This window comes from Macaca fascicularis, chromosome X (assembly GCF_037993035.2).
Source record: "Macaca fascicularis isolate 582-1 chromosome X, T2T-MFA8v1.1".
NCBI classification, from domain to species: Eukaryota; Metazoa; Chordata; class Mammalia; order Primates; family Cercopithecidae; genus Macaca; species Macaca fascicularis.
The window spans coordinates 74797433-74823676 of record NC_088395.1 but is presented as its reverse complement, the minus strand read 5'-3'; the positions used below and the strand labels follow the sequence as shown (position 1 = coordinate 74823676).

The 26244-nt window shown below is 41.0% G+C and overlaps 1 protein-coding gene and 1 pseudogene across 7 annotated transcripts in view; both read left to right on the top strand.

Annotated features, from left to right (window-relative positions):
• Positions 1 to 26244, top strand: part of OPHN1 (oligophrenin 1) — a 379874-nt gene that overhangs the window by 348051 nt on the left and 5579 nt on the right. For 3 of the 7 annotated variants that reach the window (XR_012429976.1, XM_005593811.5, XM_074029494.1), the window contains 4 exons: positions 1939 to 2086; positions 10842 to 11165; positions 21139 to 21304; positions 22359 to 22409. Coding sequence is in view for 3 of the 7 variants with exons in the window: in XM_005593811.5 (XP_005593868.1) it covers positions 1939 to 2086; positions 10842 to 11165; positions 21139 to 21304; positions 22359 to 22409 (689 nt within the window). In the remaining 4 variants the exon portion in view is untranslated. The remainder of the gene's footprint in view (positions 1 to 1938; positions 2087 to 10841; positions 11166 to 21138; positions 21305 to 22358; positions 22410 to 26244) is intronic. The other 4 variants (XR_012429977.1, XR_012429975.1, XR_012429978.1 and 1 more) reach the window with 2 other exon arrangements.
• On the top strand, positions 3469 to 4833 carry LOC102118090 (phosphoglycerate kinase 1-like; annotated as a pseudogene).

Genomic DNA, 26244 nt, shown 5'->3' with positions numbered 1-26244 from the left:
TAGGGATACTACTGGGTTCCACCTGGGTTCCCCTTCCTGCACTGAGTCCTGCAAAACTCTAAGCTGGGACACTCATAGGGCTAACCTCATGTTTATTTCTGTCTCTCAGCATTCACTGTCCTTCACTGCTGGATTTCCAATGCCTTTAAAACTACTGTTGCATGTATTTTTCCTACTTTAGTTTAGTTTAGTTTTGTTTTTACTTGTTTCAGGCTAAATGAGTAAAACTAGTTTCGGTGCCCTATCTTGGCCGGAATAAGAAGTAGCTGTTTGTAGTAGTATTTTAGTAGTAGTAGTTAGTAGCGGTTAATAGTAGTAGTATTTTCAGACGACAGTTTGGCCTTTTACATTAGAATTGCAAATGTATTTGTTTTTTGACTCAGCAATTCCAGTCCCTCTTCTAGGTGGTAGAGATAGAGCAGTGAACATGACAGACATGCTTCTATGTTGTGTAAAATCTAGCTTGGAGACTCAGCAAACAAAATCAGTAAGTAAAACATGTTCTATGTTAGAAAGTGATAGGAAATGCTGAAGAGAAAAAAAATTAAACATGGAAGGAAGATAGGAATGGTTGGGTAGAGGGAGGCATGTCAATGTTTTAAATATATTGACCCAGAAGGGCTTACTGAGCAGAATATGTTTGATTAGAATCCTAGAAGAATGGATATCTGGAGGAAGATCAGTCTGGGTAGAATAAACAGTCAGTGCAACAGCCTCATGTATTTGACAAATAGCAAGAAATATTTGTAACAACTACTATAGTGTTTGAGCTCACAAAATGGTAGCTCTTTAGACTATTATTACTAATGATGGTGGAATTAGGAATATGACCTAGAACTGTATGGCCTCAACATTCATCTTCTTGCTGTTCAGTTACATTTTGTCTTCCTTACAATCATGAGGCATATACTCATGGCTTGTAATTGTTCATACATTGTTTCTTATCATTGTCCTGCTTTTACACAGGCTTGCCTTGTGTTCTCAATCATGTTATTTCCATGCCTATGTAGTCTGTGTTGACCCTTGCCTGATGGGATATTGGGCTATGACATTTCTCTTTACACTAATCATTGGGGGTGATTTTGTTAGTCTCACTGGCTAGACAGTGGTCCCCTTTCTCCATCACATGTGTTTCATCTCACAGTGTATACACTTGGGCTAAAAGGTTGGTCTCCATGGAGACCGGAAAATCCTTAGGTACACATGAGACATTATATAAAAATTCTAATCACAGCTCCTTCTGCATGCCTTCAGCACTTCCTATAGCATCCAAAGCACTGTGTTGGTGCTTTTTAATTTTATTTTACTTTCTATTGAATAGGTAATGTACCATGGCATGAAATTATAAAAGAACAATGTGACATAGAAGGGAAAACACAGTTGTTCTCCCTCTATTCCCCAGCCAGTCATTAGTCCTACCTTGAGACAAACAATGTAATCAGATTCTTTGGTATCCCTTCAGAACTATTGAAAGCATATGGGCATGTAATTGTGTTTAGTCTCCTTCCATGTCCCACCCCCACCCATAGAAGGTACCTTGACAGCTCCTTTCATTCCTCTCTTATCACACCCTGTGAAGTAGGTTTTGCTGTCCCTATGTTACGGATGAGAAAGCTGAGGCTCGGAGAATTGAGGTGACTCGCCTAAGGTCTCCCAGGAAGGAAATGGAAAATCCAGGACTAATGCCACCTTTTATATGCATTTTTTCTTCCAAACTGAGAAGTGCCAGGTTCTTCTGTGCCTTGAGCACGGTAGGAGATACCTAAACCCCTACTGGTTACTAGAGTGATTAAGAAAATCTCTGATTCTTTGAATCATATTAGTATTCATGTTACAGACTCTAGATAAAAGGCCAGCAAGCATCAACTGGTGGGTAGCATTTAGAAGACAAAAACTTGATCCAGTTATTCTCTAGATATCTTCCTTCTTTCTCCACAGATCTATTTAGGTCCACCTGAGGAAAGCGCTGCACCGCCAGTGCCTCCGCCTCGGGTGACAGCAAGAAGGCACAAACCAATCACGATTTCAAAGCGCTTGCTGCGAGAAAGGACGGTTTTCTATACTTCTTCCCTGGATGAAAGCGAAGGTCAGTACTGAGGTTTACCCTTAGCTTCTGAATGGTGATTAGAGACAGAGAGGATATCGAAGGGCAGAAGTAGTGGCATGACCATTTTTCTTTCTATAAAAGTAGATCTTTCCTGGCTCCTGAGCTTAAAAGCAGCCAGTGTTTGTAGTTTGTGCTCAGAGAGGGGATTAAGCCTTTGACAGTAGATAGGATAGTGATGAGCTTATAAAGGAAGTTACCATGTGGAGGATCCCTATAAGGCCAGTGCAGGATCCAAGGTGTTCTTAGATTTATGCCCCTAATATATTGAAATGGGTGAGCAAGGTGAATGTGAAATTTTAAATTCAAATATAGCAAACATGGATTGGATAACTACTATGTGCCAGGTACTGTGCTGGGTGAAATTAAGATACATTGCTTGCCCTCACAGAAGAAATGGAGACATAGATAAGTGAAAAAATAAATGCCTTCAATGGAATAATTGCTAGTGTGGAGAATACACCCATTCTAAATGTGCCTCTGCCCTCCTACTCCACTAAGACCATTTTTGTCAGGTTTGCCAATAATCTCCATGAGGCCAAACCAAATAGCTACAACATTGTTCTCATCATACTCAGTTTGTGAGTAGCATCTGACACAGTTGACTAACTCCTCCTTCTTGAAACACTTTATTCTCTTGGCTTTCAGGACACCAGATTTTCCTTTAATCTCACCAGATAATCCATCTCAGTCTTCTCTCCTGTTTTTTCTTCTCTTCCCAACTTTACATGTTAGAAGGTCCCAGAGCTTTTTTCTTAGTCCTGTTCTCTGATCATGTTCTTTTCCTGTATGATCTCATTAAGTTTCATGGTTTTACATATCATTTAAATGCTAAAGATGATTTCCAAATTTATCGAAGATTGATATCCTGCCTCTTTTGTCATATCAAAATTCCTGCTCAACAGTTCTCCTTGAATGACTCATGGGCATCTCAGTTTACACTGTGGAAAACATAACTTGATGCCCAACTCTTTCTTAACCTGTTCCTACTCTGGTCTCCCCCATCTAAGTAACTGGCAGCAGCAGTCATCCAGTTGCTAAGGTCAAGAACTTTGGAATCATCCTCGGTTACTCCTTTCCCCTTTTCCTTCATATTGAATCCATTAGCAATTCTTGTCAGCTCTACATGCACATTATATGCTAACTTCTACTACTGCCCACTGCTTCTGTCACTGTGAGCCACTATTATCTCTTACCTGGTACCATTGCTTGCCTTCTTCCTTGCCTATAATTCATTCTCCCTGGCAACCAGTAACATGTACATCCTTTAAAATATGGAAATCAGGATTCTGCAAGCTTCCCAAGCACATATGAGCAGCCGGCTCCCTTGCTGTCTGAAACGTGGACCTCTCTCCATTTCCAAAATGTTGCTTTCTAACAAGCTGACACTGGACAAGCTGGACGTGAAAGGGAAGTGGGTCATTATGAGAGTCGACTTCAATTTCCTATGTAGAACAACCAGATAACAAACAACCAGAGGATTAAGGCTGCTGTCTTAAGCATCAAATTCTGCTTGGACAATGGAGCCAAGTCAGTAGTCCTTACGAGCCACCTAGGCCGGCCTGATGGTGTCCCTGTGCCTGACAAGTACTCCTTAGAGCCAGTTGCTGTAGAACTCAAATCTCTGCTGGGCAAGGATGTTCTGTTGTTGAAGTACTGTGTAGGCCCAGAAGTGGAGAAAGCCTGTGCAAACCCAGCTGCTGGGTCTGTCATCCTGCTGGAGAACCTCCACTTTCATGTGGAAGAAGAAGGGAAGGGAAAACTCTGGGAACAAGGTTAAAGTGAGTCAGCCAAAATAGAAGCTTTCCGAGCTTCACTTTCCAAGCTAGGGGATGTGTATGTCAATGATGCTTTTAGCACTGCTCACAGAGCCCACAGCTCTATGGTAGGAGTCAATCTGCCTCAGAAGGCTGGTGGTTTTTTGATAATGAAAAAACTACTTTGCCAAGGTCTTGAAGAGCCCATAGGGACCCTTCCTGGCCATCCTGGGTGGAGCTAATGTTGCAGACAGGATCCACTTGATCAGTAATATGCTGGACAAAGTCAATGAGATGATTATTGGTGGTGGAATGGCTTTTGCCTTCCTTAAGGTGCTCAACAACATGGAGATTGGCACTTCTCTGTTTGATGAAGAGGGAGCCAAGATTGTCAAAGACCTAATGTCCCAAGCTGAGAAGAATGGTGTGAAGATTACCTTGCCTGTTGACTTTGTCACTGCTGACAAGTTTGATGAGAATGCCAAGACTGGCCAAGCCACTGTGGCTTCTGGCATACCTGCTGGCTGGATGGGCTTGGATTGTGGTCCTGAAAGCAGCAAGAAGTATGCTGAGACTGTTACTCGGGCTAAGCAGACTGGGCGGCGGGGGGTGGGGGGGGGGGTATTTGAATGGGAAGCTTTTGCCCGGGGAACCAAAGCCCTCATGGATGAGGTGGTGAAAGCCACTTCTAGGGGCTGCATTAGCATCATAGGTGGTGGAGACACTGCCACTTGCTGTGCCAAATGGAACACAAAGGATAAAATCAGGCATGTGAGCACTAGGGGTGGTGCCAGTTTAGAGCTCCTGGAAGGTAAAGTCCTTCCTGGGGTGGATGCTCTCGGCAATATTTAGTACTTTCCTGCCTTTTAGTTCCTGTGCACAGCCCCTATGTCAACTTAGCATTTTCTGCATCTCCACTTGGCATTAGCTAAAACCTTCCGTGTCAAGGTTCAGCTGGTGGCCAAGAGATGCAGTGCCCAGGAACCCTTAAACAGTTGCACAGCATCTCAGCTCATCTTTACTGCACCCTGGATTTGCCTACATTCTTCAAGGTCCCATTTGAATTTCTTAGTGACTAAACATTGTGCGTTCTAGAGTACATATATTTATATTTTGCCTGTTAAAAAAAGTGAGCTGTGTTAGCTTAGTTCTCTTTTGATGTAGGTTATTATGATTAGCTTTGTCACTGTTTCACTACTCAGCATGGAAACAAGATGAAATTCCATTTGTAGGTAGGGAGACAAAATTGATGATCCATTAAATAAACAATAAAAGTGTCCACTGAAACCATGAAAAAAATGGAAATCAGATCACATCATTCCCTCTGTGCCAAATTTTCAGTAACCTCCCTTCATATCTAGAATAAAATTTGCATTTTATTCTTCATTATATGACTGTTGCTGATTTCTCTGACCTTCATTTCTGAACTTTGCTCTCTCACTGTCTCTTTTGCTCTCTACTCTAATCTCATTGTTCTTGCAGGTCCTTACTTGTGTCAAACTTACCTAAGAGCCTTTGCATTTGCTACTCTCTTGGCCCTAAACATTCTTCCTCCAGAACTTCACAAGGCTCACTCTTTCATTCAGATGTCTGCTAAATGCCATCTTCTCATAGAGATCTTTTCTTAACATTCTACTTAAATAGTTCTTTCTCCTCCTCCAATCACTCCCTATCCCTTTATATGGCTTTATGCAACTCATATCCCCTGCTACTGTTTGTTCATGTGTTTATTATCTCTCTTTCCCGTTAGAATGTAAAATCTATTTGATTACCAGGTCCTAGAACAACTCCTGGTATACGTATCATGTATTCAGTAAATATTCTGAGAATGAATGAGTGGATGTATAAGGAATGATGAAGAGATTATCACTTAAGGGATCAACTCTTTCATAGAGGAGGTGAGCTGGCATTCAGGAGAAAGTAGAAGGGAACATTCAATGCCTGTCTGTTGTTCCATAGTCTCATTTTTACAGAATGGGTTTGTTTATTTACAGTCTCCTCCAATATAAACTCTAGGACACTTGTGTATATGCCAGAGGACACTTGTTTTTTCGTACTGTATCTAAAGCATGAGCACAGTGCCAGGCATATAGTAAGTTCTTAATAAATGAGTGCAAAAAATGAATGAACTGGGTGTCAGTAGACAGAAGGTCTAATTTAATCTTGGCTACTAGCCTGCTGAATAACTTGAGCTAGTCACTTCCCCTCTCTGGACCTCAATTTGTCCCTCTGTGGTGATGAGGGCTTTGGGCCAGAAGATCTCCAATGAAGTTATCCAGTCTAGACATTTATTTTTAATTTTTAACTTTTTAAAAAACTGAGCTATAATTCACATACCATAAAATCCACCATTTTAAAGCATACATTTTAATGGTTTTTAGTATATTTTGTGCAACTATCTTATTCTAGAACATATTCATCATCCCAGAAACCCAATACTTTTAAATTTACTTCTCCCCCAACCTCTGACAGTTGCTGATCTACTTTCTGCCTCTATGGATTTGCCTATTCTGAACATTTCATAGAAATGTAACTATAGAATATGTGGACATTTTTGGATGGCATCTTACTCTTAGCATAATATTCTCAAGATTCATCCACATTGTAGAATGTATCAGTACTTCATTCTTTCTTTCTTATGGACAAATAATATTCCTTTGTATATATGTAGCACATTTTATTTATCCATTGATCAGTTGATGGACACATGGATTGTATTCATTTTGTGGTTATTATAAATAATGCCACTGTGAACATTAATGCACAGGATTTTGTGTGGATGTCTGTTTTTAATTATCTTGGGTATATACCTAGGACTGGAATTGTAGATTATATGGTCAGTCTATATTAAAACTTTTGAAGAATTGCCAAGCTGTTTTCCAAAGCAGTTGTACCTTTTTTTTTTTTTTCCTTGAGATGAAGTCTTGCACTGTCACCTGGGCAGGAGTGCAATGGTGTGATCTCAGCTCACTGCAACCTCCGCCTGCCAGGTTCATGTGATTCTCCTGCTTCAGCCTCCCGAGCAGCTGGGATTACAGGCGCACACCACCATACCCAGCTAATTTTTAATATTTTTAGTAGAGACAGGGTTTCACTACCTGTCTTGGCCAGACTGGTCTCAAACTCCTGACGTCGTGATCCGCCCACCTTGGCCTCCCAAAGTGCTGGGATTACAGGCGTGCGCCACCACACCAGGCCACAGCTGCACCATTTTACTTTCCCACCAGCAATGAATGAAGGCTCCAATTTCACCACATCCTTGCCAATACTTTGTATAGTCTGTCTTATTTATTCTAGCCATTCTCTGTGAGTGTGAATCCATCATCTCATTTAATGTTCAACACTCCCATGAGAGGTAGGTATGCTGAACTCTGTTTTATAGTGAAGGCACTGGAAGCTCAAAGATGATGAGTAGTTTTCCCAACTAACACAGCTACTAAATGACAGAACAATTTGCACTCATCTATCTTATCCTGAAGCTTATTTATTTACTATAATATCACACTTCCTATAACCTGTGTGAACGCTGTTCTGAGAAGGAACCAATCCTACTTACCAGTAGCATCTCATTATCTTACTCTGAAATTTATTATCCCTTTTGTATATAGTATGTCAGTGACTCCTTTCACCCTCTCATGGACTCCATCACACCTCCATAACTAAGCCCTGGTTATTCCACTTCTTTAACCTCTCTTGAATCCGCCTCTCTTTTCTGATGCAGCTCTAGTTTGGATCCTTCTCATCAGCAGTCCCCTAGCTGGTCTTTCTGCCACCAGTCTTTCTGGTCCAACCTATTTTTTGTTGGAACAAGCCTACTTTTCATAATGAACCCAAAGGGATGTTTAAAAATGCATATTTGATAATGCCACTTCTCCCCACCCCCAGCCCTCTGCCCCCCAAAATCATTGTCTTCTGTGACTCAAAGGCAGAGTTTGTATTCCTGAGCATGGCATTCATGGACTTCATAATATAGACCCAACTTATTTCAACAACCTCACCTCCAGCTACCCACACTTTTTCATCTATAATTGGTCCCTATGCTCAAGCCAAACCAAACTTTTCATTATATTTTCTTAGGCAAAGCATGGTCTTTCATTCCTCCAAGTTGTTTTTTGTTTGAATGCCCTTTCTACTTTGCTTCACCTTTTGTAATTCTTCAAGGCCCAGCTCAAAAGTTACCTCTTTTATAAAGATCCTCTCTAATCCTTGCAGTCAGTATTAGTACTGTCTTACTCCTAGCACTTATTTGCATGAACCTAAATGTATTATAATAATTGATTTATTTCTATTACAGTACTAGTGTGTATCCTCTCAAAGCTTCTCCCCACCTCTTACCCACCCAAAGAAGAGAGGCCTCCACTGTAAGGGTTGGCCCCATGCCTATTTATGAGGCCTCACTGTCTGATCCTGATTCACTCGCAGTTCTTCATAGTCCCTGAGGCTTGTCTGTGTGTTTTCCTATAGAAATGGATGGCTGGTTAGGGAAAGGGGATGGCACCGAACTTTTATTACCTGACAGAGCAATGAACTGTCTCTTCAGAAAGAGTAAACAGACTCTGGAAACAGACTTCAAGATTTGAAACTTGGCGTTTCCACTTAGTAGCTTTGTGACATGGAGACTTCGGGTGCCTTAGATTTCTTATCTGTAAAATGGGGCTAATAACAATGTACTACTTTATAGAGCTGCTTTGAGGATTATATGAGATAATCCAGGTAAAGCATTTAGAACAGGGCCTGCCATGGTATAAGTGTTCAAGTAATGGTATATGTTATCTTTATCAGTATTATTCTCATTATTACTATCATTGTCACTATTATCATTATTTTTATTCACCATACCCCAGAACCTAGAAATAGTTTCCCTGCTGAAAGGCCTAGCTCTGAAGTCATCATGGCTTCTATCATTACATTTCCTATTTTCCCTAGCAAGCAGAAGATACTTTCCTGAGTGGAAGGTAGCAGCCTCTCTGAGGCTGTGTATGTGGATCCTCTTTATGAAAACTGACCCTCTTGAGATGGTGATGATACTCTATGGCCTGTAGGGCACAGGCAACCTTTATTGTCTTCCCTAAGGGAGAGCAAAGATGGAGTCACTTGGCCAGAAGAAAGTATTCAGATAGGAACATGCAGCTGAGATGTTGGGCTAAAGCATGTGAGGGAAATAATTTATGTCACCATGCACTTTATTGTTTGGAGAGAGTAGATGTGCTTGAGTTACTCCTGAGTGCTATATGTTTAAAGATGGCCTCTGCCGCAAGGCACGTCCTGGAAGCCAGAGGCTCTAGTTACTTGGCACTCTTGTGCTCATGTTCATGCCATTATTTGTGAGCCTTTGGTAGTTTTTTTTGTTTGATGGCCTCTGTCTGGCTGCACTTGTGCTAGGGTTAATAAATAAAGGGCTATGTGTCTACTTTGGGACAAAATTAGGGGGACTGCAGGGGAACTCCCCTTGGTTCTGGCCCCTTTGGCAGTGGCATCAGTGGTGGCAGATTCCCAAGGAGAACAAAACTGTCTAGGGAACAAAAACCTTTGCAGCAAGACTTGCCCCATGGAAACTCTTGCCTCACTGCCCACCCACCACATAATAGTGTAAGTAATAACCACCAATTAATGAGTGTCTGTTATGTGCCAGGCACTGAAATAAGTATACCATCTCCTGGAATCCTCACCACAACCTCATGAGACCAGTATTCTTTATTATTCCCATTTTACTGAGGAGAAAATTTGAGGTACAGAGAGATAGGGAACTTGTACAAGGTCTCACAGTTGGTAAGAAGCAGAACTGAGATTCAGACCTGGCCACCTGGCTTCAGAGCCTGCATTTCTTTTAACATTTTATTACGAAGAATTCCAAACATAAACAGAAATTGAAAACAAACATATTGAACTCCCCACATTTCAGCATTTAAAAACATATACCCAGTCTTATTTCATCTATACCCTTACCTGTTCCCCCAACCTACTCATCATGTCATTTCATTTGTAAATGTTTCAGTATATATCTCTAAAAGAAAGGAACTCTTTTAAAAGCAAAACCACAATATCATCATCATACTTAAAAGAAAATAAAACAAAACAGTGATTCCTTAGGATCAACTATCCAGTCAGTATCCACATTCTCCTATTATCTCATTTTGTTAAAAAAAAATCAGTATCTAAATAAAATCCATGTATTGCAATTGGTTGATATATATCTCAGGTTTCAATTTTCTGGCTGGAACCTCTGTTCTTAACCACTACACTCATAAAGTTTTTTATGACTATGGCAGGTGACAGTTTCTTTACAGCAGGCATTCTCAATCTGGGGTTTATTGACAGCTTCAGAAGGCTCTGTGAATCACTTAAAAATTAGTTTTCAAAATTTTGGCTATATTTGTGTGGGTTGATTTTTCTAGGGAGATGGTCCCTAGGTCTCATTAGGGTCTCAAAAGCTTTCAGTAAGTCTCAGAACCACTGAAAAACATGTACTAATGTCAGAGGAAATTGTAGACCACAAAAGCTGGGGAAAGAACAGTTGGAGGTTTCCTTCTGAGTTGGAGAAAGAAGTTAAAGTATGTTATGTTGATTAACTTAAAATTTGAGAGACCTTAACAAAATACTTTTCAGAGAAGTGGTTAAGAATTAACTGATGATGTCTTCATTTGCAAAGAATAGAATATACCGTTGATTGGGGACTTTAAGTCTTTTTTGAATGACATATTCCTTTAATAAAACCTCTTGGTTTATTGTGGCTTATTGAATTGTGGTGGTGAAAATCATACACGGATCTTGAATTCCTTATTTGGATTGGATCTGTGGCTTTACATGAACTGGGAAGGGTAGAGAATGATTCTGTGGGATATAGTTGGTTTGTGCCACAGTGACATAACTGCTTTGAAAATGTACACAAATTTTCAAAATTAAGTATGTATGCATGTATCAAAATGAAAAGGTTTTAAAAGTTATCATTAATCTTTCCTCTTTGCACCAACTTTTCCCAGATGAAATCCAACATCAAACACCGAATGGTACTATCACTGGCAGCATAGAAACCCCCAAGCCACCACAACACCCCAAACTACCTATTCAGAGGAGTGGGGAAACTGATCCTGGGAGGAAGTCCCCAAGCAGGCCTATTTCGGATGGCAAGTTGGAGCCCTGCCCAGAGGTGGATGTGGGGAAGTTGGTGTCTAGGCTACAGGATGGAGGGACCAAGATTACCCCAAAGGCCACCAATGGACCCATGCCAGGCTCTGGGCCCACCAAGACCCCCTCTTTCCACATAAAGAGACCAGCTCCCCGGCCCCTGGCCCATCACAAGGAGGGTAAGTGCTTGGGAATCCCATGGGAGCCAGAGCTGAACCTAACTACTTTTCACCTTGAGATCCTTCTGAGTTTGGAGATATATTTAAGTGGCATTCTGTTCCGGTTTACTACCACTAATATTGGAACAGTGGGTAAGATCACAATAATCAGTCACAATAATCACTAGAATGTAAGCTCCATGAGGGCAGGAATTTTTTACCTGTTTTGTTTACCTCTATATCCCAAGTGCTATGTGCCTGGCACTGTACTAATTGCTGATATACTATTTCTCATCCTCACAATCCCACTGTAAAGAATGTATTATTATTCTTTTTTTTTTGAAACGGAGTCTCGCTCTGTCACCCAGGCTGGAGTGCAGTGACGTGATCTCAGCTCACTGCAGCGTCCGCCTCCCAGGTTCAAGTGATTCCCCTGCCTCAGCCTCCTGAGTAGCTGGAATTACAGGCACTCACCACCATGCCTGGCTAATTTTTGTATTTTCAGTAGATACAGAGTTTTGCCATGTTAGCCAGGATGGTCTCAAACTCTCGACCTCAGGTGATCCACCCGCCTTGGCCTCCCAAAGTGCTGGGATTACAGGTATGAGCCACCATACCTGGCCAAGAATGTATTATTCTTGTTTTTTTTTTTGTTTTGTTTTTTTGTTTTTTAATTAGGAAATAGAGGCTGCTGTAGGCAAGTGACTTGCCAAAGATTCACAGCTAGTAACTGGCAGAGCTGGGAACTAAATCTAACCATGTCTCACAGGCACCAAAGTCAGCGTTCTTTCCCCTGAGGCAGAACAATCATTTTACCTTCCTATAAGAAGCTGTGAATCTGTGAACCCTTGTTTTCTCATTCTCCCTTTCGAGTTTGGGAGAAATAGGGACAAAGGGGCACAACTTCTGCCAAGCTCTGAACTTTTGAAATTATTGCAAATTCAAGGTGTGGCTGTCTTCAGCAAATTTAATTAACTGTTACATGTTGAGACTCATGTTGAGAGATTGGGGCTAATCCAGAGGGGAGTTTTAGGGGACATAATTCTATGAAGATAGTAAGATATAATGGACAAAATAAGGATATGAGTATCAGAAAGGCTTGGATCCAAGTCTTAGCTCTTTTACTTTGTAGCTTTAAGGAATTTCACAGTATAGCAAAATGTAAAACCTTAAAACAATTGTTAAGAATAATTTATTTGACAAATATTTATTGAGTACTGACCGTGTACCCGGTCCCATTCTACATGCTGAAGAAATGAATAAGACTTAATGAAGTCCCTGTCCTCTTGAGGTTTAGATGAGAGAGCTTGGCACACTACGGCCTGTGGACCCGATTGGGCCCACTGCACTGCCTCTTTTTATATAGCCTGTAAGCTAAGAATTATTTTTTTACAATTTTTAATGTTTAGAATTAAAAAGGGAATAATATTTTATGACATGAAAATGTTGTGAAATTCAAACTTTGTCCATAGACATAAATACACCCCTTCATTTACATGTTGTCTATGGCTGCTTTCATGCCACAACAGCGGAATTGCATAGTAGCAACAAAGACTTTATGGCCTGCACAGCCTAAAATATTAACTGTCTGACACTTTACAGAAAAAGTTTGCTGGCCTTTACCTTAGATTCTAGAGTACTGATAAGAAAACATGAGGCCCAGAATGGGAATCGGGAGGTTGGGGAAAGGTAGAATAGCAAGGAAATGGCAGGAATGGAGTTAGTATACAAAATATTTGCCATGAATCCTTAAACACTTGGTGGAGCAGTGTCATAGATTTGGTTCCAAACTTTCTAGAACAAACAAAAAGAGAGAAACCAATGGTTATATAACTAAGTTCCTAAGGTAAAAACAAGCCAATTGTTCAGGTAAACCATAACTTTTCTGGTTTTGAGGCCAGGAAAAAATTTCTTCCATGGATTATTTCACATAACAACCTCAGTATGAACCAACGGCATTGTCTCAGAACACAATTTAGTAAAAGCTATTCAATGTGGGGATGGGAGGGGGTTCAGTATAATTTCTACAAGTCCAGTACAATTTTCACAAGTAGTTGACTCTGAATGCTCTGGTTTGATCCACTGATGCTGATGTGATCACTCATGCTATCACAGTTGATTTATTTAAGCTGTTTTCACCTTGGTTTCCAGATCTGTAAAATGGGAAGACAGTTCACCTGATAGAACTATTATTGCTAGGATTAAAAGGAATAACAAAATATCTGGCTCATAATCAGCATTCAAAATATGATACTAATTTCCCTCCCCTGTCCCTCTTCTCACTATGATTTGGCTCTTCTGGGACATAGCCAAGAAAGGGAAAACTTTAATGTAGACCTCTGCTTCCGTTTTTAAGTCATGTCATGACCTTCCTGTCAATCTGGGTAGAAGGTTGGGTAACTCAACTTATGCTCATCACAGTAAAATTTGTCTTGTCTGTTGCCAAGCCTTGAGATTGGCCAGATTCTATCAGCTCAGTGCACACAGTAACTAACTCAGCCCTTCTTCCCTCCCTCCTGCAAAGTTCAGTCCCAGTGGCATTCCCCTCTTCTCCTTCCTCCAGTCTTACCCTGGGCTGCTGGCGGCAGCTACTCTGATCTAATGGTCTCAGTTAATATAAGTACTGATCTGACTTGTTCGGTATCAGCCTAACTATCTAAATCTGGGCCTCAGCTTTGCCTGGCTTCATTTTCTGCTTTCAATCAGTTAGCAACAGGCTGGCATGATGCAACTTTTTTCAAAAACCCATGCTTCCAGCTTTGGCTACAGAAAGCAGAACTGAGGTGGTTTTTGCCTGGGTGGAGAACCCCCCAAACCTCTGGTATAGTTGCCTCTTTGAACCTTACCTACACTATCTATTTACTTCTTACTTCCTTCTTGCTCCCCTCCTGATTCTGGCTGCTTCTCCTAGTAGATTCCCCCGGCATCTGAAGAGTTACCAGTTAAGCAAAAGCTGCACACAGCTCTGACCCTGTGCTATAACTGATAGTTGTTTGCTCCTGGTACTGGCCAGTAGCCTGAATGGCGGGATTCGAGGGAGGCAGCTGTTACCTCAGCCAGCCCAGTCTTCACCTTGCAGTTGTCACCCCATTTCAGCTCTGTTGTTTAGGACTTTGCCTGCCATCCTGAGGATCAGTACACAGGCTCCATTGTGTTAGTGAGCCAACTGTGCCACAGTCCTCCCCCATCTTTACCCCTTGCTTTGACTTAACATTTGAGTGGCCTTAACATTCTTCACATTTTTTCTCAGCAATTAAAAGTAACAAAAGCATGGTGCATGTTAAATTGCTTTTTTCCATGACAGTCAACTTTAAATAAGAATCAATAGTGTTTGCTGATGGAATTTTATCAAGGATCCTTTTCTGTTCCAGACATGAGCTTGATACTTTCACTCTTCAGTTGCATCTAATCATTGTGATAGGCCTTATGAGGTAGGATTTACCCTCCCCTTTTTATAGTTGGAGAAACAGAGGCTCACAGACACAAAACAACTTGCTCAGAGTTACCTAGGTTGTAAGGTGCAGAGATGGGGCTTGACCTCAGCTTATTGGGTTCAAGATTGGGACTCTTTTTCTTCATACCATATTTCTTCAGTTGCATTGGCTACCTTCTCCTTTCTATTTTTCTAAGGACCACTTACTTTTAGGGGGTACAAAATTACACAAGCATATTTTTTTCTGCCTTCATTTGAGTTTATTGCCTCTTAAGTGTCCTGACTTTGCAAAAGGCAGACATGTAGCTACCACAAAAGGATTTAGGACTTCCCTTTGGGTAATGAAGAGGGAGGAGGGCTATATCCCATCTACTTTACATGTATTTGTTTATTTAATCAGGCATAATCCTTTGCAAAGGGAGAGACAAAGATGAAAAGCCATTGTCTCTGCCTTCCAAAGGTTCGTGGTGACACTGGCATGCAAGCAATCAGCCCCAGCCCAATGTGATCCATGTTCTAATAGGGGTGAGAAGAAATTCTAGTAGGAGCATGGAGCAAGGAGACCTTCATTCTACCTGAGGTATTGAGATGACAAGGAAGAGCACACCATGGACTAGGACTTTATGACATGGGTTGAGGGGCCCTTCTTAGCTCCTTTCCTCTGTCTTGGCTGGAAAGGAAAGATTGCATCTGGTGGCATGCTTTTGGGCTTGTAAGGCCTTGCTCAGTCACAGAGCCATCAATTCTCCACTGAGGTGACTAATGCTATGAGTGGCATTTGCATCTGCTCTAAAAGTATTAGGAACAGACTTGCTCTTGCAGTAATGGGTGTTGCTGGCCATTATCCACATTTTCTTGTTTGGACTTATGCTTTAATAATCTACTGTTTGGTTTTTATTCTCTACTTTTCTTGGAGCCTGACTCCAAATTGTTTTATAAGGATAAATAATGGCTAAGGAAGGCTTTAAGGTGAGCATGGAGGAGTGTCATAGAAAAAAAGAGATAATTCTAGGAGACTGGGGGAATCTACAAGAGGAAACAACCTCTTCCTACTCTGTGCCTTCAGGTTGGGTATAGATGAGTATAAGGAAAGGTGAAAAAAAGTTGCTAAGGTTGAATACTGATGACCACCAGGTCCCAATAAATCTGCAAATGTTAAGATTCTTTGGTTATGCTCATTTGACAGAGATTAGAGACAGAGGGAACAGGTTGGGCTTGAGAGGGAGATCAAGTTTGTAGTAAAAGCCAGGTTTTGGACTAAGGTTGAAAAGAAATTAAAAGGAAGTACAGCTTGGTGGAAAGACTACAGGCTCAAGAGACTTAGTGGTTGAAAGCTCAGGCTCCTGAATCTTCCAGATGTGAGTTTGAATCCTGGCTCTGCCTCTTCCTAGCTGTGGGACCTTAGGCAGGTTACAACCTCTCTGAACCTTAGTTTTCTCATTTGTATAATAAGGATAATATTTGTGCCCATAGGATTACTATAACAACAAAGTGAGTTCTCTACATGCCTAGCATATCAAAAGTACTCAATAAATGATAGCAGTTGTTTTGCTTTCATAGGAGACTATTACTAGCTACTTGATCTTAGTTAGGTCAGCTTTACTTCTTTGAGCCAGTTTTCTCAACTGTAAGTGGGGACAATACCACCATCGAAGGCAAGGATTTTGCATGGATTAAATTAGATTAGCTATACAAAGAATCTGGTAAAATAATAGAGGCTTAAGAAGTGGTAGTATTACTAGGTAACAACCTCTCAGGAAATGGCAGGCATGGAAGATGGGGTGTCTACTCTTCTGTATTCAAGGCCCTTTGAGAAGCCTCAAGCCTAAAATGTAGATGGCATAAAAGAGTTCAGAGCCATATTTTCAACCCACAACCTGTCCCTACCATGCCAAACACCTAGGAAGAGGCAAACTAACCTCAAGGTCTAGCTCAATTCTCGTTCTGCCCATGAAGCCTTCTGACAATCCTACCCCAGTTAGCTCTCCCTTGATTCACATATTTTGGCACCCAAGATTGGCCCTCTAATGTGGATGCTGATTTATAGTATTCACACTTATTTCCCATGAATATGACTTATATCCCCAACTCAGTTTTGAGCTCCTAGAGGGCAGGGGTCATTTGTGTGCCTTTTGTGTGTGTGTGTGTGAGAGTGTAAGGTTGGGCACAAAAGCCCTCACAAAACCCCCATGTTGAATACCGTTCAATTTAGGTTTCAGAAAGAGAAAAAGAGAGAGAGAAAGAGTGATTAGTTGTTTTAAAGCAGGGTAAGTACATGTAGAGTACTTCAAAAGCAGCCTATAAAAGTCAGCTGGGTCTAACATTTAAGTCGGTGCAGCAGGCCAGCATGGCACATGTAATAAGCCTATGTAATGAGCCTGCATGTTGTACACATGTACCCTAGAACTTAAAGTATATTTTAAAAAAGTAAAAAGTCAGCTGGGAGAGATAGAAGCTTATAGACTTAGATCATTGGCTCATTCATCTGGAAAACAGTCCAGTTCCCATGTTATACTGGTAAGGAAATGATCTGCTGAAGGTCACACAGAAAGTTAGTTTTAGTATTAAGCATAGAATCCAGGTTTCTTGACTACCAGTTACATGACTCTCCCCTTTCTGCCTCACCAGTTTGACACTGTGGCTTAACTGTGACTGAGACACATTAGAGGCAAGAGAGAACAGCATCGGGGTCTTCAGCCAAGAAAATCCTTTGCTGCTACCTCAAAACTTGACTTGTAATGAATAATCATTTGGAGGTAGCAATAAAGGGCCCAAGAGGACACGAGGTTAATGATGTTTGTTTTCCAAGGCCCTAGGTTCATGTTCATTAGGATGTGGCTATAACTTGGGAATGAATAGAGTTCACATTTTAGGGATGTCATCTGGTTCACTCATCAAGGAAACTGATAGCCCTGGAACGGGCATGGTTTCAGATAGACATGTTTTCCAGCTCTGACAGTCCAGCATATCATTTCTTTACAATCCCCCCACTTCCCGTACGAACTCTGCCTCCCAGCAGTAACCAGTGGAAATGGGACAGCACTCTCAGCTCTGCTACTCTGTGGGGTGCAGTGAGGAAGCAACATCATATGGCCTAGTGGTCCTCCATCTTGGCTGCACATAGCATCACTTGGGGAGCTTTTAAAAATACCCATGCTCAGGGTCTATCCTAATCAATAAAACTAGGATGTATGAGTGTGGGGTCCAGGTACTTTACAATTTTAAAGCTCCTTACATGTTTCTAATGTTTCACTAGGGTTGAAGAACAGTGGTAGTTGGGACTACATAGGTTTCAGAAATCAGATGGACTGACCAACTCTGAAGTTACTTCTCATCTCTGAGTCTCTGTTTCCTCAACTGTAGAATGGAGATAATACTTTCTGTCTTGCAAGATTATGGCCAATGTTGAATGAGAAAATGTGCATAAACCACTGAGTACAGTATCACAGTATGTGGAACAGAACAGCTGTTCAATAAAGGTTAGCTAAAAAAAATTTTGCCAGTACTATTGTATTGCCATTACTATTATTATTATAATTTATAATTTTTTATTACTAATGAGAGGTGTGGGTTTCAGTCTTCACTCTGCCATTTAACCTATGGTTGTAGGCAAATCAGTTTACTTTTCTGAACCGCAGTTTCCTTCTCTGTAAAATGGGGTTAATAAGACCTATTTATTCATCTCTCTCAAGCTTATTGTAAACATTAAGCAGTTATCATCTGGGAGAGTGCTTTGAATAGTATAAAGTACATTAGAAAAATTGGATTATTATTATCATTTTGGTTATTTTTTTCTGCTGCAATTCTGTATACCCAGCCTCGTGTTAAGGGGAATGACATGTCCAGAATGTAAGATACAGACTAAATGGAGAGACAATTCATATGAGTGCAGATGAATAGTGTTTTGTTTCTTCCTTAATTAGAATACCAATCACACTGTATTATCATTATTTCTTTACATATATATCTTGCTCACCAGAATGGCTAGATGGATGAATTTTTTAAAGAAACATACATGGTAATATATAATAACTTCATGAACATTTACATTGATGTAAATTACATATACCTACTAGGGTGTTCAGAGGGTTGAAATTTTAGCTGGGTCTTGAGGAATGGTTATAATACACAGGAGACCTAAGAATAGGGACACATATAGGGCAGGAAGCAGGACAGAGTCTGACACTTACTTACCTCTGCTGTATACTAGACATTGTCTATAGGTCATCTAATTGAGTCCTTAAAATCACCTTGTGAGGAGAGTTTTTTTTTTTTCTTCTTCTTCTTTTTTTTTTTTTTAAATTATACTTTAAGTTCTAAGGTACATGTGTACAACATGCAGGTTTGTTACATATTTATACATGTGCCATGTTGGTGTGCTGCATCCATTGACTCATCATTTACATTAGGTATTTCTCCTAATGCTATCCCTCTACCCCATAACAGGCCCCGGTGTGTGATGCTCCCTGCCCTGTGTCCAAGGGTTCTCATTGTTCAATTCCCACCTATGAGTGAGAACATGTGGTGTTTGGTTTTATGTCCTTGTGATAGTTTGCTCAGAATGATGGTTTCCAGCTTCATCTATGTCCCTACAAAGGACAAGAACTCATCCTTTTTTATGGCTGCATAGTATTCCATGGTGTATACGTGCCACATTTTCTTAATCCAGTCTATCATTGATGGACATTTGGGTTGGTTCCAAATCTTGGCTATTGTGAATAGTGCCACAATAAACATATGTGTGCATGTGTCTTTATAGTAGCATGATTTATAATCCTTTGGGTATATACCCAGTAATGGGGATGGCTGGGTCAAATGGTATTACTAGTTCTATATCCTTGAGGAATTGCCACATTGTCTTCCACAATGGTTGAACTAGTTTACAATCCCACCAACAGTGTAAAAGTGTTCCTATTTCTCCACATCCTCTCCAGCACCTGTTGTTTTCTAACTTTTTAATGATTGCCATTCTAACTGGTGTGAGGTAGTATCTCATTGTGGTTTTGATTTGCATTTCTCTGATGACCAGTGATGATGAGCATTTTTTCATGTGTCTGTTGGCTACATGAAGAGGAGGGGTTTTTATACTCATTTCCCAGATGAGGAAATTTACCGTCATAGAAGTGAAGTACCTGTCTAGGGTCCCACAACTTGGAAGCAGCAGAACAAGGTCTGAAAGCCAGGTCTACAAAATTCCAGACTCTGTCTCACTTAGAAGTAAGGTCAAGGGTTTGCCTTAATGGGGCAGTAGGCAGACCAGTTTGAGTAGAGTAGAACTGATAGTTAAAGTCCAGGGTTAGTGCTTGGGGCAATAATGTGGGACCAGCTCAAGGAGGGCCTTGATTTTCCATGAAGGAGTTTAAACTTTTATCTTCTACATTTTAGAGCTATTGGGAAAGTCTTTAAAGAACAGAAAAACAGTGTAAAAACACTTAAATTAAATTTTGTAGTTGTATTATGTAGATTCAATTTAGTATGTTCTTACATTTACTGTAAATGTTGTAGAAAAAAATGGATGAATATCAAGATCCACTAACACCCTTGCATAGTTGCGTACATGTCTGTTTCAGTATGGTCTTCATCAGGCCATGAGCACTTTTTGTGGACCTTTTTTTCACTTGATATTATTTTGTATGCCTGTTTTTGTTTTGACCTGGTCTAAATTTTTGGCAGTTCACACATAATATATATTGGTTAAATGCTTGTATGAATTGAATTTTTTGTTTAGCCTTTGTGGTTAGGTCTGATTTTTTTTCTGATAAGATGCATGCTTTTGTGCCAATTGCTTTTTCTTAAGGTTTTTTGTTGTTGTTGTTGTTGTTCCCCTCTTGGATTAGTCCATTTGGGCCTGTTCCCAAAAGCAGAATTACTGGATCAACAAGTATGAACTGTCTCATATGTATGATTTTGTATTTCATCCACATTGTTCCAGAATTCTTGATGCCCTCTAGATAAAATAAACCCAGTTCACATTACCACCTGCAATGTGTGAGTTTACCTGTTTCACTGTAGTCCTATTATAACCATCTTATTTAAAAGGTATTTATATTTATTTTGTACTGACAAGGAAACTAAAGACACAGAGGCAGGAAGGTGAGTTAGAAGACAACTGTAATAGTCAAGGCCTAAGTGAAAAGACCTGGATTTCAGTGATGATAAATTTAAACAATTCAAATTCATCACCATAAGACATTTAGTAAGCACCTATTATGTACCTGGCCCTGCACTAAATATATTAGTACCTGATTTAATCCTCCCACTATCTCTGTAAGATAATATATTGTGGATCTTTATTATATAGCTGGGGAAACTGAGACTTAGGTAATTGATATGACACACCCAAGATATCTGAAACTCCAGAGCTGGGGTTCAAATATAGTCTGAAGGGATAGTTGCCAGAAAAATTACAAAAAAAAAAAAAAATAGCCAGAATTGTTAGTCACCAAGAAGAAATGGAGGCCAAGGAAGTTGGCCCAGGTAACTCTCGTATTGGGTGCCTGTTCATGAGTTGTGTTCTGTTTGGCTAACCTTCCAAGTTCCTGGTATCATTTTCTCTTCCAGGGGATGCCGACAGTTTCAGCAAAGTGCGGCCTCCAGGAGAAAAGCCAACCATCATCCGCCCCCCAGTGAGGCCTCCAGATCCTCCCTGCCGGGCAGCTACTCCCCAAAAGCCAGAACCAAAGCCAGATATTGTGGCTGGCAATGCAGGAGAAATCACATCATCTGTGTAAGTAAGGTTGTACCTCAAACTTGACTGAAGGCCTGTCCTAGGCCACTAGGAATGCTTTCAGGATCACCATATTAAGGGTATACAGTGCACAACCCTGGGGCATCCTTCACTTTATAGTCTAGGGAAATATCATAGGCCAGCCCTGTTGGGAGTATCCCACTCAATGCTCAAAGCTGAGGGATTTCTCTAAAGTTGAAACCTTTGATTCTTAGTACCTGCTCGGAGACCCATTTTTCTTAACTTCCTTTGTCTCTGTATGGTGATATTATTACCTTCTGATTTTAGCTTCCTTGGCTTAGGACATTTAAAAAGATTTTTCTTGTTATTTCTACTGGTTTTAAAAGTAATTTAATGAACAGATTCGTTCATTGTACTTATGCTTGAGGCTTTTATTTTAAGCAAAGGGTATGATTTAAAATTTTTTTTCAGAATGACTTTGGTTCCCCAGAGAGCCTCTTACAGGGTGGGAGCTGAGCTGATGTCCAACAGGCCTTCCTGAGGCTGGGCTGCAAGCCAAGGAACCAGGGAAGGAGCAGCTAGGGTAGGACCACAGCAGTGCTCAGGGACCAGCTTTGCTTGGCCACAACACGCTTGCCTGTCCTCTCTTTATTGACTGGGACTGCTCTCAGTATACTGCTTCCTGGTCTTCCTTTTTCTTGTGTTTCTTGTTTTCCATAATTGTAAAATTGGAGAAAAAGAAGAACAAAGCCTCCACAGCTTTGACTGATTAGCTCAGTATATTTACAAAAAGCCAACAATTATACTTTGAAATCAAGACTGGTTTCATTTATTTCCCCCAAGAAGAGCCTGACTCGGCAACATACTCAGAGCATTCTGAAGCAATGGGGATAAAGAGTGTCAGCTATGGCCTTAGGGGTGCCTATGGGCTCTGGGCCATTTCACATTCAGATGCGTAGGGCCTTTGCCAGCAAAGGCAGGGGCTGGCATTGGTGTCTCATCTGATTCAGAGTCTCCTGTCCTTTCTGTTGGCCACTGGTTCTCACATGTATACCAAAGCAACTCATGGGACTTGGTTGGCTTCTGTTTGCAGGGTGGCTTCCAGGACCAGGTTTTTTGAAACAGCTTCCCGGAAAACAGGAAGGTAAGAGATAGAGGTGGCAAAAGAGAAACCAAATCGCCTTTTAATAACTGCATCCTTAGCATACAATTGTGCTCACTCTAACATTCTCTCTTTTTTTGTTTCTCTACAGATCTGTCTCTGTCTGTCACTTTCTCTCCCCCAACTCTGTCTCTCCATCCCTATCTGTCTCTCACCTGTTCACCTGTGTTGTCTATTTGTCTCTCTCATATTCTTTTTCTCACTTGGTGTCTCTGTCCTTTTCTTTTTCTTTTCTTTTCTTTTCTTTCTTTTTTTTTGAGATGGAGTCTCACTCTGTTGCCCAGGCTGGAGTGCAGTGGCACGATCTTGGCTCACTGCAACCTCTGCCTCCCGAGTTCAAGTGATCCTCCCACCTCAGCCTCCCTAGTAGCTGGGACTACAGGTACGCGCCATCATGCCCAGCTAATTTTTGTATTTTCAGTAGAGACGGGGTTTTGCCATGTTGGTCAGGCTGGTCTCGAACTCCTGACCTCAGGTGATCCATCCGCCTCAGCCTCCCAAAGTGCTGGGATTACAGGCGTGAGCCACTGCACCCAGCCAGTGTCTCTGTCATTCTCAATCTCTTTCTGTTTCTCTGTGTTTCTCTGCCTGTGTCCCCCATAGTTGTCTTTATCTGTCCATTTCTCTGTTCATGTCACTCTATATGTCTCTGTTTTTCTCTTCCTGTGTCTCTTTGTATCTCTTGTCTCTTTGCCTCTCCATTTCTTCATCTCTCTCTGTGCTCCTCTTTCTCTTTTCTGTCTCGCAAGCACATATATATGTGCACACTTGTCTGTGCATGTGCATGCGAATACACACCAAGCAGTATCTCAAAGACTTTATACCCAATGTGGCTCTATTTTTTGTTAGTTTACTTATTTAGATTCCATTATATACTCAAAGGGCAGCTGACAGGGATATGTAGAATATTATACTCTAACATAAACAGCCTTTGGGCCCCCATTTCAAGGGTAAACACTGGACTTAGGCAATGGTTCTCAAACTGGCTGCACATCTAAGTCACCTGGAAACGTGGAGAAAAAGGTCACATATTCCTGGATTTCATTCTAGACCCACTAAAACAGAATCTCTAGTAGTGAGGCCTGGGAATATGACTTTTTGTTTTATTTTGTTTTTTCCCTCCCTCTCTTTCTTCTTTTCCATTAGTTTGTTATTAAAACTTCTCAAGTGCTGGTGCAGACTGTCCAAGGCCTGGAATTTAGGACCCTTTGGACTAGAACATCTGGAGAAATATTTGGTTAGCCTTCAGGGACACTTTTGCGAGTTTGATCCTTGTTGGTTATCAGAGAGTTTGAAATTGTTCTTCCTAACAGGTGACAGGAGCAGAACTCTTCTAGGTGGTCAGTTAAAAGCAGAACAATATACCTTTCCCAGCAGTGGAGTTGGGGTGGATTTGCCATCCTCTAGTCAAAGGGGACTATGGGGACTGACTCACTAGGACATGATTCTGCACAGCAGTTCATTCTAGCTCTGCTTGTCAGTGAGACACCTGGAACCTCAGGCTGGGCCAAATTCTCCTTCGACAATAATTTACCATTCATTCTACCGTAGCAGATGAAAGTCAGTCAGATCAAGGCACCAGATTTCTGTTACTGATAGCATGAAGATAAAAGTTTTCACCTCAGAAATTTTTAAAGTAAGCTTAACCAAATATCTCCCTTGAGAAAAGAAAAAAAGAAAAGAAAAGAAGAAGGGAGAATAAGAGAGTCTCAAATATTCTTAATAAGGTGGCCTATGCCTCCCTAGAATAAACCACTTGAGAAGTAAATAACAAGGAAATAGAACGATGTAAACTGGAATGAACTGAATATGTCTATAGGAAAGCTTTTTAGAGGAGGTGATATATGAGCTGGGGCTTGAAAAAAGAATAAAACTAGACAGAAACAATGTTGTGGGGGGAGTTATTGATCTGCAAGCTTGGATAGGAAACCAAGGCATTGAGAAGGAAATATGTAAGAAGCAGGAAGAAAGTCCAATAGAATTTTTAAGGCAGGTAGACTTACAAGAGGGAAGCTATAGCCAAACTGGTATTGAGAGTATGAAAAGATGAGTAGCCACTACCAATGGGCTGGGCTTTGTCAGCCAGTGCTCAAGGAAGCCTTAGATCAACCACAACCTACAAGGGCTATGACCAAAGCAGGCACTTCAGGCTAGAGTATCACTCTACTCACCCTGTGTCTGGTCTTCTAGAACCTAGATTTAATCCTGTTCTTTATTCCTAGATTCCATTTTGGCAGGAATGTAGGTAAGACCAAAGTAGGTACACCTGCTCTCCAGTATGTCGTGAGCTAACATCCTGGGTACCCACAGGCTCCTCCCACTCAGCATCCACATAGGGAAAGCATCCCTTCCATCTAGGCCTCCACCTTGTAACCACCACTTGCATCAGTGCTTCCACAGGCTGGCCTCTATTCAAGATCCTCAGACCAGTCACACAGTCAGTCCCATCTGTAGTCATTGTTGCTAAGTTCTTCTCTCATCTCTAATGAAAATGATGATTTTTTTAAACTTTGTCTTGCCCCTTTTTGGTCCCCATTTGTATACCTGACTACAGCCTAGCATTTGAATGACATCAACCCCTTATTCATTTCCCTTACACAATTTAAACATAATAACTAAGAAGAAAATGAGTAATGGCTCATCAAGAACATAAAGGAGGGGAGGACATTTCAAAGAGGCCCAACAGCTTATGGTTTCAGAAGTTATTAGCGTTCCACTTTGGCTAGAATGTGGCAGTGAAAAGAGGGAAGCTTAGCTGGGGGTGAGACCAGAAAGATGAATTGGAGCCAGATTGTGAAGGCATTGTATAACATACTAAGGTGCTTGGTCTTTATACTGCAGTCCATATGTGGATGAGTCATAGAAAGGGGGGAAGAACTTCAAGCATGACAGTCACATTCTGAGCTGACCAAGTTGTAGAAAGATCACTTTGGTAGTGGGAAAGATAGATGGGAGAGTAAAGGCTGGAGACCAGTTAAGGAGACTAATTGTCCTGGCAAGAGTCGGGGAAGCCCTGGCCTATGGCATTCCCAGTGGGAATGGAATAGAAGGGACAGATTTGAGAAAGACTCAATAAGACCTTGCTACGTTTTCAAACATGGAACATTGATGAACTGAGAAAGAGAAAAGTCTAACTTGGGCACTTAAGTAGATGGTACAATAATTAATCATGGAGAAGCAGGTTTTATGGGAAAGATGCCGTGCTCAATTTTGGATACAGTGATTTTGAAGACACAGTTGTTAAATTTGTACAAATTTTAAAAAGACACTTAGAGACTTAGGTAGAGATGTTCAGTGGGTAACTGCAACTTAGGCTAGCAGTTGGAGCGGGATGTACGTATACATAGATTTGGGGTACGTATACATAGATTTTGGTATATAGTGGGTGAGTACAACCACTATATAAGTCTTGGTGGGGGGGCTATTCACATACGCTACAATGTGAATAGTAGCCTGTTGCGGGGAGATCCCTAGTGTTTGGTGGCAATTGAAACCATGGATGGGAATAAGATCCTCCAGGGAGTAAGTGTAAACAGACTGGAGAGAAGAGAAAAACAGAGGGTTGAAGACATAGCCCTGGGGATCAACTGTTACACGCAATGCTCTGGCCACACTATAGTGGGTTTCATTTGCCAAGATTTTCTCGTCCCCCAGCTGTCCCCAGACAAGGGTAATTTAGAACTAATCCAAGCACATCAAGAGGCTGGACAAGGTTGGTTTGGTCTTCTAGGCAAAGGAGGATTCATCTTTCACATGGTACTTGTCTGTGTCCTCACCCTTATCCCTGTTAGAGATCATCACAGTATGTAGTTTGTGG